The 16,430-nt window shown below is 38.1% G+C and overlaps 1 protein-coding gene across 1 annotated transcript in view; it reads left to right on the top strand.

Moving 5' to 3' along the window:
* The first annotated feature begins 2,651 nt into the window (after positions 1-2,651).
* Positions 2,652-16,430, top strand: part of TTN (titin) — a 279,002-nt gene continuing 265,223 nt past the window's right edge. The window contains exons 1-9 of the mRNA XM_082841571.1: positions 2,652-2,967; positions 5,432-5,635; positions 7,125-7,412; positions 7,897-7,982; positions 8,087-8,325; positions 12,602-12,917; positions 13,282-13,434; positions 14,099-14,236; positions 15,962-16,093. Of these exons, the coding sequence (XP_082697697.1) occupies positions 2,784-2,967; positions 5,432-5,635; positions 7,125-7,412; positions 7,897-7,982; positions 8,087-8,325; positions 12,602-12,917; positions 13,282-13,434; positions 14,099-14,236; positions 15,962-16,093 (1,740 nt within the window). The 5' untranslated portion in view covers positions 2,652-2,783. The remainder of the gene's footprint in view (positions 2,968-5,431; positions 5,636-7,124; positions 7,413-7,896; positions 7,983-8,086; positions 8,326-12,601; positions 12,918-13,281; positions 13,435-14,098; positions 14,237-15,961; positions 16,094-16,430) is intronic.

The following is a 16,430-nucleotide window of genomic DNA, read 5'->3' as shown; positions in this document are numbered from 1 at the left end:
GTCATGATTGACAGGTCCATTTGCTTGGTTGTATGGGGGAAGGGAACAGGAATGGGGCCTCACTCAGGGCAGAGTCCTCAGGTTTGGAGCTGTTTTGTATAATTGCCCACAAGTGTTTTCTATTGCCACAAATTCTCCTCAGACCAGTTATTTTCAGATTTTAACATGGGCAACAAGTGCTCTTCCCCAAGCCGCAACAGAGTTAGTCTTTAAGTGCGGTTCTATTCCCTTGGTAAAGCCCCTTTTGAGATGCTAAATTTAGCACTGCCAATCAGAAGAACAGGTGGTCTGCGCCGCTCGCTACCAAATAGGTCCCGCTCCCATCATGCTTTCCTGGGAGAGCCAATCAGCCAGCGCCCTGCCCTGAGATGTGGGGCTGTCAGCAGATCTGGCAGATATAAGGGCTGGGCCCGACCCTGACTCGTGAGCAGTCGTGCATTCCCAGCCTCGCCTCGGGTGTAGGGATTGCATAGAAAAGCAAAACTACACAGTCTTGACTGTGTAGTTTTGTTTTTAAGTTTAGAGGCTCACCGATTCATGTTGGAGATGGTCGAAAAAACCAACTCTAGATAGGACGTCGTTTCAGAAGCAACCTTGGGCTTAGTCCCACCCTTTTTGGGCACTCCTGAGAAATCAGGTGAGCAGCATCTTTTCTTTCTTATTAGTAGACTCCCTCCCTTATCGGTTTCTAGTTCCGCATTTTCTTTGTATGCTAAATGCCTATATGGAGGTGTTTGTCTGACTACTTGGTGCTGGTTCTGATCCTGTATTTGAATCTGCTTGTTAAATTCTGTTTTGAAATATGTGAAGGCTTTTCCTTTCAAAAGTTCGATGCTTTAGCATATCAGCAAGTCAGTGATTCAAATTGTTTAAATGCACCTAACATTCTAAAAGTATTAAAAGTTGAGGTCTGAAATGGTGATAGAAATGCTTGCTTCTTTTATAGACTTTTTTTGTTTGTTGAGAATGTTCAAGGTTATATTACTCAGTGATAAAGTGAGACACACCAAGAATAGCTCTGATAAAATGCATGTGGTATCAGCTACACCCTGATGACTTTTTATGGGAATCAACTGCTGAGGTATCAGTTGCAGGACAGTGACAGAACACTTGCCTGCTGTCAGTCAATGCTGGAGAGTTTATTTTGGGAGTATGACATTTTCGATGCATACCTTCAGCCATAATTAGACAAAGGCCTCTCAAGAGCAAATGCTAAAGCAACAAAATTTACCTGAACAATAGGAATAGAAGACCTGTTTAGGCCAGTTAATTGCAATATATTTAGAAATTTGGAAAAAAAAAAACAATATAACTGTTTTCTAAAATGCTCAGCATTTCATTATGTATTTTAGATCAGCTCATAATCAAATTATATGATATAATTGTTGATGCTAAGAAGGGTAAGAAATAATGTTTTAGAGACTTCTTATTTCAAATTATACCTTGATTTCCCATCTTCCTGGAATTAGATTACTAATTGTAAATGCCTATAAATATATAGGTATATAAAACATAAATGGTGTAAAAGAATATAGCTATTTTTAGAAGATGCACTCGCTCAGAAACAGGAAGAGTTCGACACAAAAAGTTATTTTCGTGTCCTAAGGATAATATGCTACGCTAAGCAGTTCTTGGCAACAGTTTATTTTGGATATTATCTGAATTTTTCAAATATAAATGTTATTGTCTTAGAGAATTCTAGTTTTATTTTCTTTTTAACTAAGTAAAAAGTTACAATAAGGTACAGAATTAGATGATTGCTCCACACACTTTTAATAAATAGAGAATTTTATGAAAAATACTAATGAAGCAATTGACAACTGAGAATCTGCCTTTTATATCAGAATAGTGGCATAGTCACATTCAATAGCAAGGTATTTATGTCTCAGAAATTTCTTCTCATAATCTCTCTAAAACTGATAGGCAAAGTACTTGCTTCCACTTAACAAAACAACTTAACTGCCGATTTCGTGTTAATTTCTTTGATTTTTAGTATTTGTGCTATGAAAGCATAGGTGCTTTCGCTTCAACTGCATCGCAGACCAGCCTTCCATTTTTCAGAGTCTGCACATTGTTCCTTATTAAGAACTCAAGTCAGTATTTTTCTTGCAGATCTATAATAAATACTGGCCTGCTCAGTTAAATTTAAACTTTCCTGAATATTCACTTCAACAGTAGCAACATTTACTGAACAGTTACAATATGAAGAAATATTAAGGACTAAAAAACACTGTATGCTGTCTACAAAAGGTTTGCATAGTGGACCAGGCTTTCCAAAAGTTTTCAAGTTAGGAAAGAAATTGCAAAGTTCAAGTTTTTAGTTTTGGTGACTATTTTAAATAATCACCTGGGTTACTTAAGGTAATAGTGCCTGAATCTATGTCAACTTTATAAATACAGATACAGTGTCTGAAAAATATTGGGAGGAAGGAAATTTTTTAAAATAATTCTTTCTGACATTGAACCGATGAAAAGATTCGTTTTACACTTTTCACATATCCTTTCTATTATTTGTCACTACCCCTAGCTTCCTCCAGCTTTCCCTTTCTCCCAACTCTCTCTCAGATTTCCCACCTTTGGTAAGACTGAATTTCCCTCTTCGACCACTAGGGTACATTCCTTACTCTGTTTGCTTCGGTTGTTTTTTTTTTTCCATCCCCCCCTTAGACGTGCTACTCTGTTAGGCTATAAGTTAACCCAGAGGCCAAATTCAGGCCACAAAAGAGAAGGCCTGCCCATCACTCTGGGCCCACAGATAATCTGAGAAGCAACCCATTTGGAAAATGTGTGTCTGCCATCTTCAGAGTAGCTCCAGAATGGCCCTAAGCTGTGACCTTCTAATTTCTTTTCTCTTCCTTTTCAGAGTGCCTAAAAAGATGACAACTCAAGCACCGACGTTTACGCAGCCGTTACAAAGCGTTGTGGTACTGGAGGGTAGTACCGCAACCTTTGAGGCTCACATTAGTGGTAAGCTCACACGTTCACACTGTCCCTTTTTCTTCTCTGCCTCCTGTCCATTAACTTTGCTGTAGGACTTGACAGCAAGCTTAAGCCTTGCTTTGACTTTGTGAAATGGGCCCACTTCTGTGGAAGGGTCATTGTAAGAGTATACTGTTCACAGTATACTGTTCACTTATATTCACTCTGTGAATATAAGTATTTTATATATAAGTATTTTATATATATATAAATATAAGTATTTTAGTATACTTATAATATATATTATATATACTATAATATTATAATATTATAATATATATATTATATATATAATATAATATATATAATATAATATTATAATATATATAATATATATATAAGTATTTTAGTATACTTATAATATAATACTTATATTATACAATATAATGGCTTGAAAATGTTTTATTCATATTTATAATTCCACAAAGCAAAATAAATAGCATTGGATTAAATTAGCTGTCAGAATCCAGGTGCTAAATAGGACCAAATTTGGTCATTCTATCTTTGGATTCAGCTGCAGAGCCAGACTGGAAGCCAAGAACTCCAGCCCAATAGGGGCCAGTCATGGAGCTGCTGGGCGAGTAGCCTGTGTGCCTGAGCCTCTGTGGGTTTACATGGAAAATAACAGTACAACTGACTTTGCTCAGTGGCAGAACTTTCAGTGATGAGCTAACTCCTAAGTATTTTATTATTTTATTTTCAATCTTTATTAAGTGATTCTAGTCAATGAAAAGATTTTCCAGTCATTTTGAAAGGACACCCCAAAATAATATATGCCACTCTGGTTCACATAGTAAAGAGAAACAGACATTAACCCTAGAATTGTATTTAACAGGCAGTTCTTCTGTCTCTTTTTTTCCTTCTTTTTCTTCTTTATAATTCAGTTTAGGGATGGTTTTGAAAATGGATGATTTCTGGGACCTATCATCGTGTGACAAAATGGGGATAATCTATGAACTATATTGTAAATAATCTCAAAATTATTTAATCTCAAATTTATTTAATCAATATTTTCTCCTGCAGTATTATAACTGGTCATGTGAGATTTTATGGATTAATTAAAAGTTGATGCTTGATGTACCTCTATGATACACTATTCCTCTTTTTTTTTCAACTTTATGGCTTATAATAAAGATGTAAAATGAGATTTCCTTTTCCTTTCTCTTTCCTTTTGTTTTCTGTCTATGTACCAATCTTATTCGTAACTGGATAACACTTTATTTTACATTGCACAAATAACATATAATCATTCTTTAATTTCTATTGTATATGTATATAGAAATGTACAGAGACCAGTTCAATTCTTCTCTTGTATGATAATCTCTGACTTCCAAATAATTTACTTATTTATCTTGTAACACTCAGTAACTTCTGAACTGAGCAGAACACATATGGCTTCAGTGGGAAGTTTGCCTGCTTGTGGAGTAATGGAATCTGGCTTCCTCATAACTCCTTGTTCCTTCACACTTTGCGCTAATACATTCTTAGAAAAACACCACTGAAAATATTTGAACACCCATGAATTCGTTAAATAAACTATTCACTTGGCCACAGTGGGAGATTGGCTAATATAAGGACAACAAAATAAACTTTCTCTCGCTTATCCTCACCTCCTCAGTTTAAGGAGTTAGATCACCAGCCTTCATACCAAAGGCAAAATAAACCGTGCTCTGAATTTGCCTCATGCCTTCCGAATGCAGAATTTTAGTATACTTAAAGCATCCAGCTGTGTACTTGTAGTCATTAGCTCCATGATTCATGGTGGGTGAAGAGAATTTGACTTTTCTACCTGCAACTCCAAGTATCCATGTTATTCTGAAAGACTTGGTTCGGCATCATCTCTTATTGTATGAGAAGCTGCCCCTCCTTTGTATGGCATTTTTACTGAAGCACATTTGAAAGGCAGGAGAGGTCAGGAAGACAGGAGAGGTCAGAGGAGGTAGAGGGCTGAGCGTGTTCTCTTGTGCTTAGTAGGCTGAACTTTTAGATCCCTTTGCTGCTTTTGTTCTTCACTTGTTTTTGAAGAGGACAACAGTCACTTTTTATCTCACAGTTTCCTTGGCTCTTCATTTTTATAAATCTCCTTCATGATTTTAATGATGTCTATTAAATTGCATCAGATAGAACCTTGGGCAGGAGGGCAGGTGATGGCAATTCTGGTCCTCTGTGTGCCACTGCCAGCTGAGGGACCTTGGAAAAATCATTGAGCCTCTTTTGGCTTCAGTTTCCTCCCCTATAGAATGAAGGTGCTGGCCTCCACGTGAACCCACAGACCTTCCTAATGGTCTGTAAGTTTACACTTTTATCACACAGCTGTCAAATTTTCACTGTCATTAAATAGCATGACTCTCTGGATAGCTTTTATGGTTTAGGACAAGGAAGTGAACATAATGGGACAGAACAGAGGACTTTGCAGTGCCCCAAACATAAAGATGAATTCTTTGTTCTCCAGGTTTCCCAGTTCCTGAGGTGAGCTGGTTTAGGGATGGCCAGGTGATTTCCACTTCCACTCTGCCCGGCGTGCAGATCTCCTTTAGCGATGGCCGCGCTAGACTGCAGATCCCCGCCGTGACTAAAGCCAACAGTGGACGATACTCCCTGAGAGCCACCAATGGATCTGGACAAGCGACTAGTACTGCTGAGCTTCTCGTGACAGGTAGGCTTTAGGGGACCTGCCTGTCCCCTGTACCACCCCCGGAGCACATCTCCAGGATCTGGGGAAGGGAGTCCCCCAAAAGCTACTGAGCACAAGCAGATGCATCTCAAATCTAGAGAAGGGCCCACCGGACACTGCATTGATAGCAAAGTTGTTTGTCTTTTGGAATTTGGTTTTCCTCAAAAAAGTGGCTGAGAACTAGTTCCTCCATACACATATTAAGCACTCAAAATTATATTAAGGGAATATTAAAAATCGTGTTTCTGAGCAAGTAGAAAGGCTTGAGCCTTGTCTATACGCCTGCTAAGGAAATATGCGTATCTCCAGGAATTCACACTTTAACAAGCACATAGATGATTCTGATACCAGTGGTCCACAGACCACCCATTTAAGAAATACTGCTCTAGGCTATAACATTTAATAATGCTTCATTTACTTTCCATTTCTAAAATCATTGCACAGTAAGCATACACAGAAATAGGGCAAATGCTTGTTTATGATTCAAATGCAGGACACAGTTTCCCCACAAAAGTTACCACAAGTCTTCGTGGCCTCTGTCATTTTTCTCCATCCTTTACTTCTTTGTAAGACATTAGTACAAAGAACATTGCATTACTTCATACATTACATAACAATATCTTTCATGAGCTGCATAATGTTATATATGTTTATCCAGTAAACTATACGTTCAGCACTGTTTAAGTATAGGGCTATCATTGACCAAAACAGAAGGAACATCAGGTAACATCAGGTATGAACTTTAACATACATCCAGAAAATTCAGAAAGGGAAAATGCACAAGGTTGACAGCATCTGCTGTTGTTTATTCCTCAAAAACATGTCAAGATTAATCCCACTCACCCTTCACATTTATTTTATTAAAAATTTCTTCCAGCATAATTAGCCAAAAAAAAATCCCCTTTCTGTAGCATCTAACATTAAATCGTGTCATTATTTGGATTAACATTTTAAATGCAAGTACATATTTGGGTTATTTGAATACTGATTAAGTTGGAGCCAATTTAGGATTTTTTAATTTAAATTAAAATTTAATGATTCTGTAAGTCACAAGTGTATCCAGCAAACCAACCACTGGAATTCATTTTAGTGCAACTTCCTGAAATATGTAAAGTTATCTTAACATATTAATATAATGCTAGATGTGAAGTTGGGAGGAAGTGCAGGAAATATCCTCTAGAAATGTCATAACAAGATCTAGGCTTTTTCTTTAAAAAAAAAAAAATGTGGTGGCCTAGAACAGCTAAACAAGACAAAGCAAATCAAATATGGTGGCGGGGTGCCCTCTGCCACCTCCTGGCTCTGCTCTTACTGTCATCTGATGGATGAGCTGGGCTCAAGGACAGTCAAGCATGTTTGGTTCAGCTAGCCATTGCCTGGTTTGGACACCAGAGCTATAATCATTTAAAAATAGATTGTTGGGAGTGCCCTGGCTGGCGCCAGTCCTAATTTTCTTCCCTTCCCACTGCAGCGGAGACAGCACCACCTAACTTTGTTCAACGGCTGCAGAGCATGACCGTGAGACAAGGAAGCCAAGTGCGACTCCAAGTGAGAGTGACTGGAATCCCTACACCTGTGGTGAAGTTCTACCGGGACGGAGCTGAAATCCACAGCTCCCTTGATTTTCAAATTTCACAAGAAGGCGACCTCTACAGCTTACTGATTGCGGAAGCGTACCCTGAAGACTCTGGCTCTTATTCAGTAAATGCCACCAATAGCGTTGGAAGAGCTACTTCCACTGCTGAATTACTGGTTCAAGGTATGTGCTGGAGGTTGAGGAACAGGGAGCAGGGAAGGGGGAGGATTTAGGACCAAGTGGGGTCAGGGGTCCACCTGCCTGCCCTCTGAGGTCTGGGGATGCTGTGAGTTGAAATCAAAGCTGGCATTTCAACACCCATGAAAAGTCTCTGAGATTCCGTGCAGGAGTTTAGAATCATTGAAGCAATCTGTGGTTTTTAACCCTACTAGAAACCGGGAAGTATTTCAATTAAGTCATCTATGTTTTCAAATTATTGGCAAGCGATGGAATTTTTTAAAAAAAGATTCTAATTAAATTCATATCTAATAATAAATACTTTCTATGTTTAAAGCTAATTTATATTCATACAACATCCAAAACTTTCTGCATTTTTGCCCATTGGGACACACAAAATCTTATTGACTTTGTAGTCAGAATTAACATAATCCCTTTAAAAATGGGTCCTTGTGCTCCCGTCTAAATATTTATCTTTCCCTTCCTACAGGTGAAGAAGTAGTACCCGCTAAAAAGACGAAGACAATTGTTTCGACTGCTCAGATTTCAGAAACACGACAAACTCAAATTGAAAAGGTTTTTTTTTTTAAAAAATATATACTGTCAGGTTTTAAGCCTTTCAGATTGTTTCTTCATCAATAATTCCTCCTCACCATGGGCTTTGTTTTTCTCTTTTACAGAAGATTGAAGCCCACTTTGATGCCAGATCAATTGCAACAGTTGAGATGGTAATAGATGGTGCCCAACAGCTGCCACATAAAACACGTCCCAGGATACCTCCTAAGCCAAAGTCAAGGTCTCCCACACCACCATCCATTGCTGCCAAAGCACAGTTGGCTCGACAGCAGTCCCCATCGCCGATAAGACACTCCCCGTCCCCGGTCAGACATGTGCGGGCACCGACCCCATCTCCCGTCAGGTAAAGCCTTTTAAAAGAGATCATTATGCATTTTCAAATTAGGTTTAATCCAATAAGATGAGAGATAAAAGGAAGAAATAAGAAATGTAGGGTGTGATAAAGGAGGTAAACCAAAAAGACACTGATTATGATTTTCACAAATCCTCACTGTCCACTGGTAAATTGGAGAACTTTATAAACTCTAATTCTGAATTCTTATTTGTATACCATTTAATATCTGCTTTAGGAGTCAAGAAAAAGCACAGTGAAATGAGAAGAGCACAGAATTTAGGGTTGGAAGCCCTGCGTTCACTCAGCTTGATTACTTGTTAAAATGTGACTTAGAAAATAATTATAATAATAAAATAATCACTAATATACATTGACCACTTTCTCTATGTCAGACATTTGATTGGCACTCTGTGTATATTATCTCATTAAATATTCATAGCAACCTCTAAGAACTATCACCCCTAATTTTATAGCTAGGTGACCAGAGCTAAAGAAGTTAAATAATTTGTTTAAGGTCTTAGTCGTGTCATTTGTAAATTATAGAGAAACACGGTAAGAATTATCTCAAGGTGTGTTGTGAGGGTTCAGTGAGATAATTAGTTGAAGGTTTCTTATAGATATAAAATAATTATACAAGTGTTCTTCTGCTCTAATAATAAGTAAAACCTTCTAAATATTTTGCATGTGCTTATGTTATTTTGTCTAGAATATAAAATGGATTTCTGTTAGGTTTCTATGCTTAGTTAATATGGAGGTATATTAGAAAGTAAGAATGTATCATCAGGGCTCAGAAACTATTGGGTTGGCCAAAAAGTTTTCATAACATTTTACAGAAAAACCCGAATGAACTTTTTGGCCAATCCAATAGATAAGCAAGTATAAATTATCCATAGCAAATTTGAAACTTTGGGATTTAGCTTAACATGCTGAGGTTTTTTTTTTACATGATAAACTGATAAAAGGGAAAAATTTGGAGTAAATAAAAAAGTGATTCTTGACCAATTTAATTTTTTAAATGTAGAGAAAGTTCCCCTGCCATGAAAAATTTTAAAAGAAGAATAATAAGTGGATAGTTGATCTAAAAAATATTCAAACTTATTGTGAAGTTACTGTAATCAAAACAGTATGGTATTGGTAAATGCATAGAAAATACATGGGCAAAGCAGAACAGAGCATCCAGAAATAGAATTCAAGTATCCAGGAAATTCAGTGTTTAAATCAAAGTGACCTTTCAGTTCAGTGGGGAAAAGGATATTTTACTCGATAAAGAATGCTGGCCCAGTTAACTATCCATTTGGGAAAAACCGAATATAAACTTGTACCTACACTATTTACAGAATAAATCTCAGCTTGACTAAAGAGCTAAATTAAAAACTAAATCACAAAAATAAAAGAGAAGAAAATTTGTGAAAACAACTGTAGGGAAGAGCTTTTAAAAATAGATTTACAGACTCAACAACATAAAAATAAAAATTTATGTATGGCAAAAGCAAGGTCATTGCTATACCAAACAGTGTATTTGTGAAAAAAATTTAAGGATGCCTCTTCCTCGAGATATGTCATTGCCTCTGCCATAAAATATTAAAACAAACATACAGTGGCCACAGTGTGAATTGTACAAGCCTAGAAACAGTGCATAATCTACACAACTGTACATGTTGATGCTGGATAAGACCCTATAAATAAGCAAATGCAAACCGTGGATCTCGGGGGAAATGTTTGCAATACTTATGACAAAGGACTAATACACCAGATGTATCAAAAAGCTTCCACAAATTAATTATTAAAGAAAAAACAAGCAACACAAATGAAAAAAAAATTGACAAAAGACAAGCATTTCACACCAGAGGCAATGTAATGTCCAACAAATATGTGGAAAAATGCCAGATATTTTCCAGTCTTTATTATAGTGGCCACTTTAAAGATATTGGTAAACACTAATATGAAGCCTTGACCAAAAAGCTAGTTTTAAAAACGTGTCTGGCTATCAAAAAAAGTGTTCTATCTCAGGCTAACTCCAAGTTTGCGTACACAAAATCACAAGACAGGCCGCATGTGATTTCTGGGGGAGATAACAACCTCACCGTATTTTTAATCCAAGCCTAAGAGTCATTTAGAATTACAGAGCTTCCCTGACTCTATGGAGTATTTTTACTGTCTTAGAAGTACTGAGAATTCATTGATAACAATCCCAATTATTTAGCCCCCCAAATTTGCTTTAAAATAAGAAATTTAAATATCAGTTTGTGGAGAAAATAATGGTTATCCAGGATAGACAATTTCCTAAAATGTCTCACAGTCTAATCTTGATTTTTGTTGTAGAGAAAGGCAAACATATTTCATTGAATAAGGTGCATTGTATCTAGCTGTGACCAGGTGATTATTTTCTTTTTATTGTAAGAGCAGAAATGAGCACTTTCCTATAATGACTCAAATTACATTGATTTTCACAGTTATGGGCTTACCTGCAACCTGCTGCTAATCACTCATGTCATGCTAATCATGTCTTTAACTCTATTTGAATTAGACCCACTTTACTAGGGAGAGCAAGAACAAGACACAGGTTGAAACTTGGAAATACATGTCACTTTGCTTTTCTTCAATTGGTGTAAACCCTACGTTATTCTAAACTGGTCTTTGTTATGGTTCTAAGGCAGTCACTTTCAGAGTAGATACTTGTTCCCCTAGATCTACCTTTAGTTGATCACAACTCCATTTATAAAATGTAAATTGATTTTCACCTAAAAACCCTTCTTCAAGAAAATGATTGAACATTTCTTCATGAAACTGGTTAATATTGTAATGTACTATTAATTTACTCTGTAATTTAGAGCAGATATCAACTGTACCTTGAGCCTTAATTAGAAAAATTGTTTCATTTATGATCAGTGTAAGTTAAATACCCTATGTAGTGACAGAATACATTTATAAACATTTTCCTGCATGTAGTAGTTAAATGCAATGATAAGGCAATACTGCCACCTAGAGGGAAAAGTATAATAAACCCTTTGGATCAAGAATTTAATTATGAAAAATTTCATCTTAAAATAATGCCTGGAATTATTACTATAGATTAGGAACTGTCTTTTTTGTCTGTAAATGCCTTGATTCAGTACCCAGATTCTTGAACTGATGCTATTTCAGTTTGGACACACATAAAAAATGATGAAAACTGTTTTGGAAGAAACCACTTTATCAATTTAATCAAGAACTATAGAATCCTTAGGTTTCAAATTATCCACTATAAGGATATTTAAAAGAAGTCCAGAGTACAATACAATGAGGGCGAGGGTAAACAAAGACAGAATAAATTTAAAACAGCAGTTCACCATACTTTGACCAGAACAGCAGTTTGCAAAGTGCATTGCACAGCCTATACCCCAAAAAGTTCTGCAAAAAGAGTAATGAGAAAGCCTTGCAATTCACAGGGCATATGGGCATGATGAAGGCTGTGGGAAATCCTGCAGGAAAATTAAAAAAAGGTTTACCTTGTTTAGCCTTGAGCTGCACAAGCATTTTGATTACAGAAACCTTTCTTCCTTCAACACCTATTTGACGTCCCGTCGCCCCCACCCGCCCCCCAGAATTGGGAGTACAGAGAAATTTAGAGTTATGGTTACCATATTTGCCGTGTCCTTTCTTTGACTGTATTTTAAGGACACGCCTTCTGCTGTCTTGACTTTTCTAAACACGAAAAGGTGGGGCAGGGCACAGAATTCTTTAGTTTAGGATTAAATCTGATTCTCTTACAGAATTACCGCAGATGAGAATAAGGCTCACTGAGATTTAAAACAAATTACTTTCAAGTACATTACTTGCCTCTGTATAGGTTATTGAGCCACGGATTTTATTTTTATTTTTTTAATTTTATTTATTTATTTTGGCTGCATTGGGTCTTCATTGCAGCGCGCGGGCTTTCTCTAGTTGCGGTGGCTTCTCTTGTTGTGGAGCACGGGCTCTAGGTGTGCAGCCTTCAGCAGTTGCAGCGCGTGGGCTCAGTAGTGTGGCTCACAGGCTCTAGAGTGCAGGCTCAGTAGTTGTGGTGCACGGGCTTAGTTGCTCCGTGGCATGTGGGATCTTCTTGGACCAGGGATCCAACCCGTGTCCCCCACATTGGCTGGTGGATTCTTAACCACTGCACCACCAGGGAAGTCCCAAGCCATGGATTTTAAAACTCTTCCTTAAATTAAACACTTCCAGAGTTTTCTTCCTTTATTCATATCTGATGACCAAGGGAGTAGTTCCTTGTCTTGGCATTCTTTGACCTCTGTCATTTGATTTTCAGGTCCGTGTCTCCAGCGGGGAGGATCTCCACGTCCCCCATCAGATCCGTTAGGTCTCCGTTACTCGTCCGGAAGGCTCAGATGCCCACCATGCCCCCAGGCCCTGAAGTGCCTCCCCCTTGGAAGCAAGAGGGCTACATGGCTTCATCTGAGTCTGAGATGAGAGAAACCATGGTGACAAGTGCTACTCAGATCAGGACAGAGGAGAGATGGGAAGGGAGATACGGGATCCAGGAGCAAGTGACCATCAGCGGAGCGGCAGGGGCTGCCGCCAGTGCTACCTTTGCGGCAGGGGCTGGTGCTGCTGGGGCTGCAGAGGTACTGTCAGAGCTTCCTTTCTCTTCCTTTCACATCTGGTTTCTCCCAACAGAATCCTGCCGTGAAACGCAGTCTGTGTAGGTTGCAGGGAAAATGCATACGAACATAAAAGTATAACCGAAACTGAAAACCCAATTTGGCTCATGCTCTGTAAAAGCATTTTTTAATTGGAACAAAGGCTCTAAATCTGTGAGCTTTTCATAAATGTAGGTTTTCACAGTACCTACCATATCTCTCTTGGCAATGATAAATGCTTATGCATGTGTCTACTGTACTCTAGGTGGCTTGGTTTCCACTGTTCTTTTGTATTTTCTACCGTGTGTGTCATTTCACAAAGTAATGTGCTTGGTCACTGCCAATCCAGGTGAAACAAGAAACTGACAAAAGTGCAGCTGTTGCAACCGTTGTTGCTGCTGTTGATATGGCCAGAGTGAGAGAACCAGTTATCAGTGCTGTAGAGCAGACTGCTCAGAGGACAACCACGACTGCTGTGCGCATCCAACCTGCTCAAGAACAGGTAGGCCTGGGGCCATGCACACTGAGCTGTGCGTGCAATCAATGCTCACATCGCTTTGAGGACAACACTAAGCCCACCATGGCCCGGACTTTTAGGTCTTTCGGTGCAGGAGGTGGTCTGAGACCAAAGGTGTTCAAGTTACAAACATTCTAAGTACCTGGTCTAAGTCAGACACCTAGGCAGGTAAGAGTTAACTCTCAGAAAGTCAAGATAGGCGGTCAGACAAGGTATCCCAAGTATCAGGGCACTCCTGAGTTAAGACAGGCAAAGGTGGCCGAGAAAGTCAGCTGAACAAGACAGTACATGTGCGTTCAGAGCTGTAGTTCCAGACCGGTCCATCCAGAGCTCAGTCTCTCCAAGAGCCAGGCAGGAAAACCATTATTTCAGGGCTGCCATTACCTTTCTCTAAGCTTCCCCCAAAGACCTTTGCTTTTACTTTCCTCAAAACAAACGTGACGCTTGATTCATAGCTGAAAGGTGTTATAAATCCAAGATAATTTCCCATCTCATATTTGAATAGATTTTCTGTTATAGTTTAAAATCACTCTAGCTTTCCTCCTTGTCATCTCCTGTGTGACATTTATGTCTTTATCCTGATTTATTATTGTGACTTTTTATATGAGGTGCATTACAGTATTTCTTTCCTTTCCCCTATGAAAATCAGATAAAAAAGGAGGCAGAGAAGACTGCTGTAACTAAGGTGGTAGTGGCCGCCGATAAAGCAAAAGAACAAGAATTGAAAGCAAGAACCAGAGAAGTCATTACCACAGAACAAGAGCAGGTGCACGTAACTCATGAACAGGTGAAACTGGTTTTTGATATGAAATTATTATTGTGATAATAATTGTTTTATTATAATTATTTATAATTATTTATTTATTTATATTTATTTATTTATTTATTTATTTATTTATAAATAATATATTATATTTATTTATAAATTTATAAATTTATTTATTTAATATATTTATTTATTTATTTATAAATAATATATTATATATATATAAATAAATATATATTTATTTATAATTATTATCACAATAATTATTGTGATAATAATTGACGCTGGTGCGTCAACACAGATAATAATGTTTACCATGAAGGGTGTTGTTTCATGAGCAACACGGTTATTTCACACTAATAACATCCCCTGTATCTCTGTATCCCTGGGTGCTAGATACCAAAGTCCTTTAGAGTCACCAGACGCTTCCCTTGTGTAGACAAAAGGGACCTCTAGGAACACATAGCAGAAGTAGAAACAGGGGTCTCATCTACACTGGCCTGGAGACGCACTGGCTAAATATGTGACTACAAGGGACAGAGAAGTAGATGCTGAGGTGGGAACTGGGAAGGGTGGAAAAGAACACTGAACACACAGTGCTCTGAAAATAGCTTAGCAACTGCTTCCTGACTCCTTAAGAGAACATTTGAACATGGATTTGAAATGAGATGGAGAGCATGGCCTTCTCGGGTGAAATAACCAGAAAAAGTGAAAAAGACATTGTGCTTGGAGGCATTCAGGAGCGAATTAGATGAGGCCAACTGATAGGGCTCTTGGCCACCCAAGCCGATTGTCAGTTGGGCGGGTTTGGGAAGATACCTCTCAAGCCTCTTTTAACCCTGAGATCCTGAATTTCAGTGACGACGCCTGAGAATGGCAAAGAGGCAAATGGAGAAAACTGCCCCCCCAGCACCCCCTTTCCCCTCACATATACCTTAGGTGTCCAGATCCAGATCCAAGCACAGTATCTTCAGGGAGTTAAGGATTTGGAAAACATTTTGCCTGGGATGTGCACAAAACTTTTCTCCCTTTAATGTCTCAATTTTAGAAAAGTAAGTCTTGATATTCCAAACCATCACAATAGTTAGGAAATTTTTTGAAGCAAAATTGTCGTATAAATGTGGATTATGAATCATCTATACTTGATTTTTTATATATAAAATTAAAGGGTCAGACAGTATTACTTCTAAGGTCTTCCATTCTAATATCCTGTGCTCTAAGATTTCCTTTAGATGACAAAGTGACACAAAATAATATTGCCATATATCCATTTATAAAAATTGGAAGTCCTTTTTTTTTGCGGTACACGGGCCTCTCACTGTTGTGCCCTCTCCCGTTGCGGAGCACAGGCTCTGGACGCGCAGGCTTAGCAGCCATGGCTCACGGGCCCAGCCGCTCCGCGGCATGTGGGATCTTCCTGGACCGGGACACGAACCTGTGTCCCCTGCATCGGCAGGCGGACCCTCAACCACTGCATTGGAAGTCCTTTTAAAGAAGACTACACTCTCCAATTCAAAGCAGGGTTGAATCCAATTTTTTTTCTCTAAGCAACATAACTTATGGTTTAGGCAAATAAAGAGCATGAGTGTGGTCATATTAATGAAAATGAGATCATTTATTTAGTGATATCTCTAGAAAAAGGACTTTTCTTCTTTTACTTCCTATTTTTTTATATTTAATAAACATTATGTCACTTCCATTAGAGATTGGGAGACAATAAGGTTTTGTTTTTATCATTGATTTCAGATAAGAAAAGAAACTGAAAAGGCATTTGTACCAAAAGTAGTAATTTCCGCAGCTAAAGCCAAAGAACGAGAAACTAGAATAACCGGAGAAATTACTACAAAACAAGAACAAAAGCAAATAACACAAGAAACGGTAAGTCAAATTTTGTAAATACCTTGTAATTTGTTGACAAATATCACATTCCAGCCAGCTACATGTACCCTCTAACCAAAACCTCTAAGTGGAGGAGTCTTGTGTATATTATCTTTCTGTTGTTTCTCTATATCCAGTACTTAAACTCTTTCATGATGGAAATTCTGCTCTCATTACACAATTTTCCACTCAACTGATCAGTTTCAGGGAAATTGTCTATCTACTAGGATACTTTGGGGCACATCAGTGACGTTTCTAGAGCATAATTAAGTGGAAGATAGATATCACTCCAGCCCAGTTATGCACTGGTACAATCAGTTTTTTCATGCATAGCCTG

This window comes from Leucopleurus acutus (assembly GCF_964270905.1).
Source record: "Leucopleurus acutus genome assembly, chromosome: 6".
Classification (NCBI taxonomy): domain Eukaryota; kingdom Metazoa; phylum Chordata; class Mammalia; order Artiodactyla; family Delphinidae; genus Leucopleurus; species Leucopleurus acutus.
This window is presented reverse-complemented; position numbering and strand designations above follow the sequence as displayed.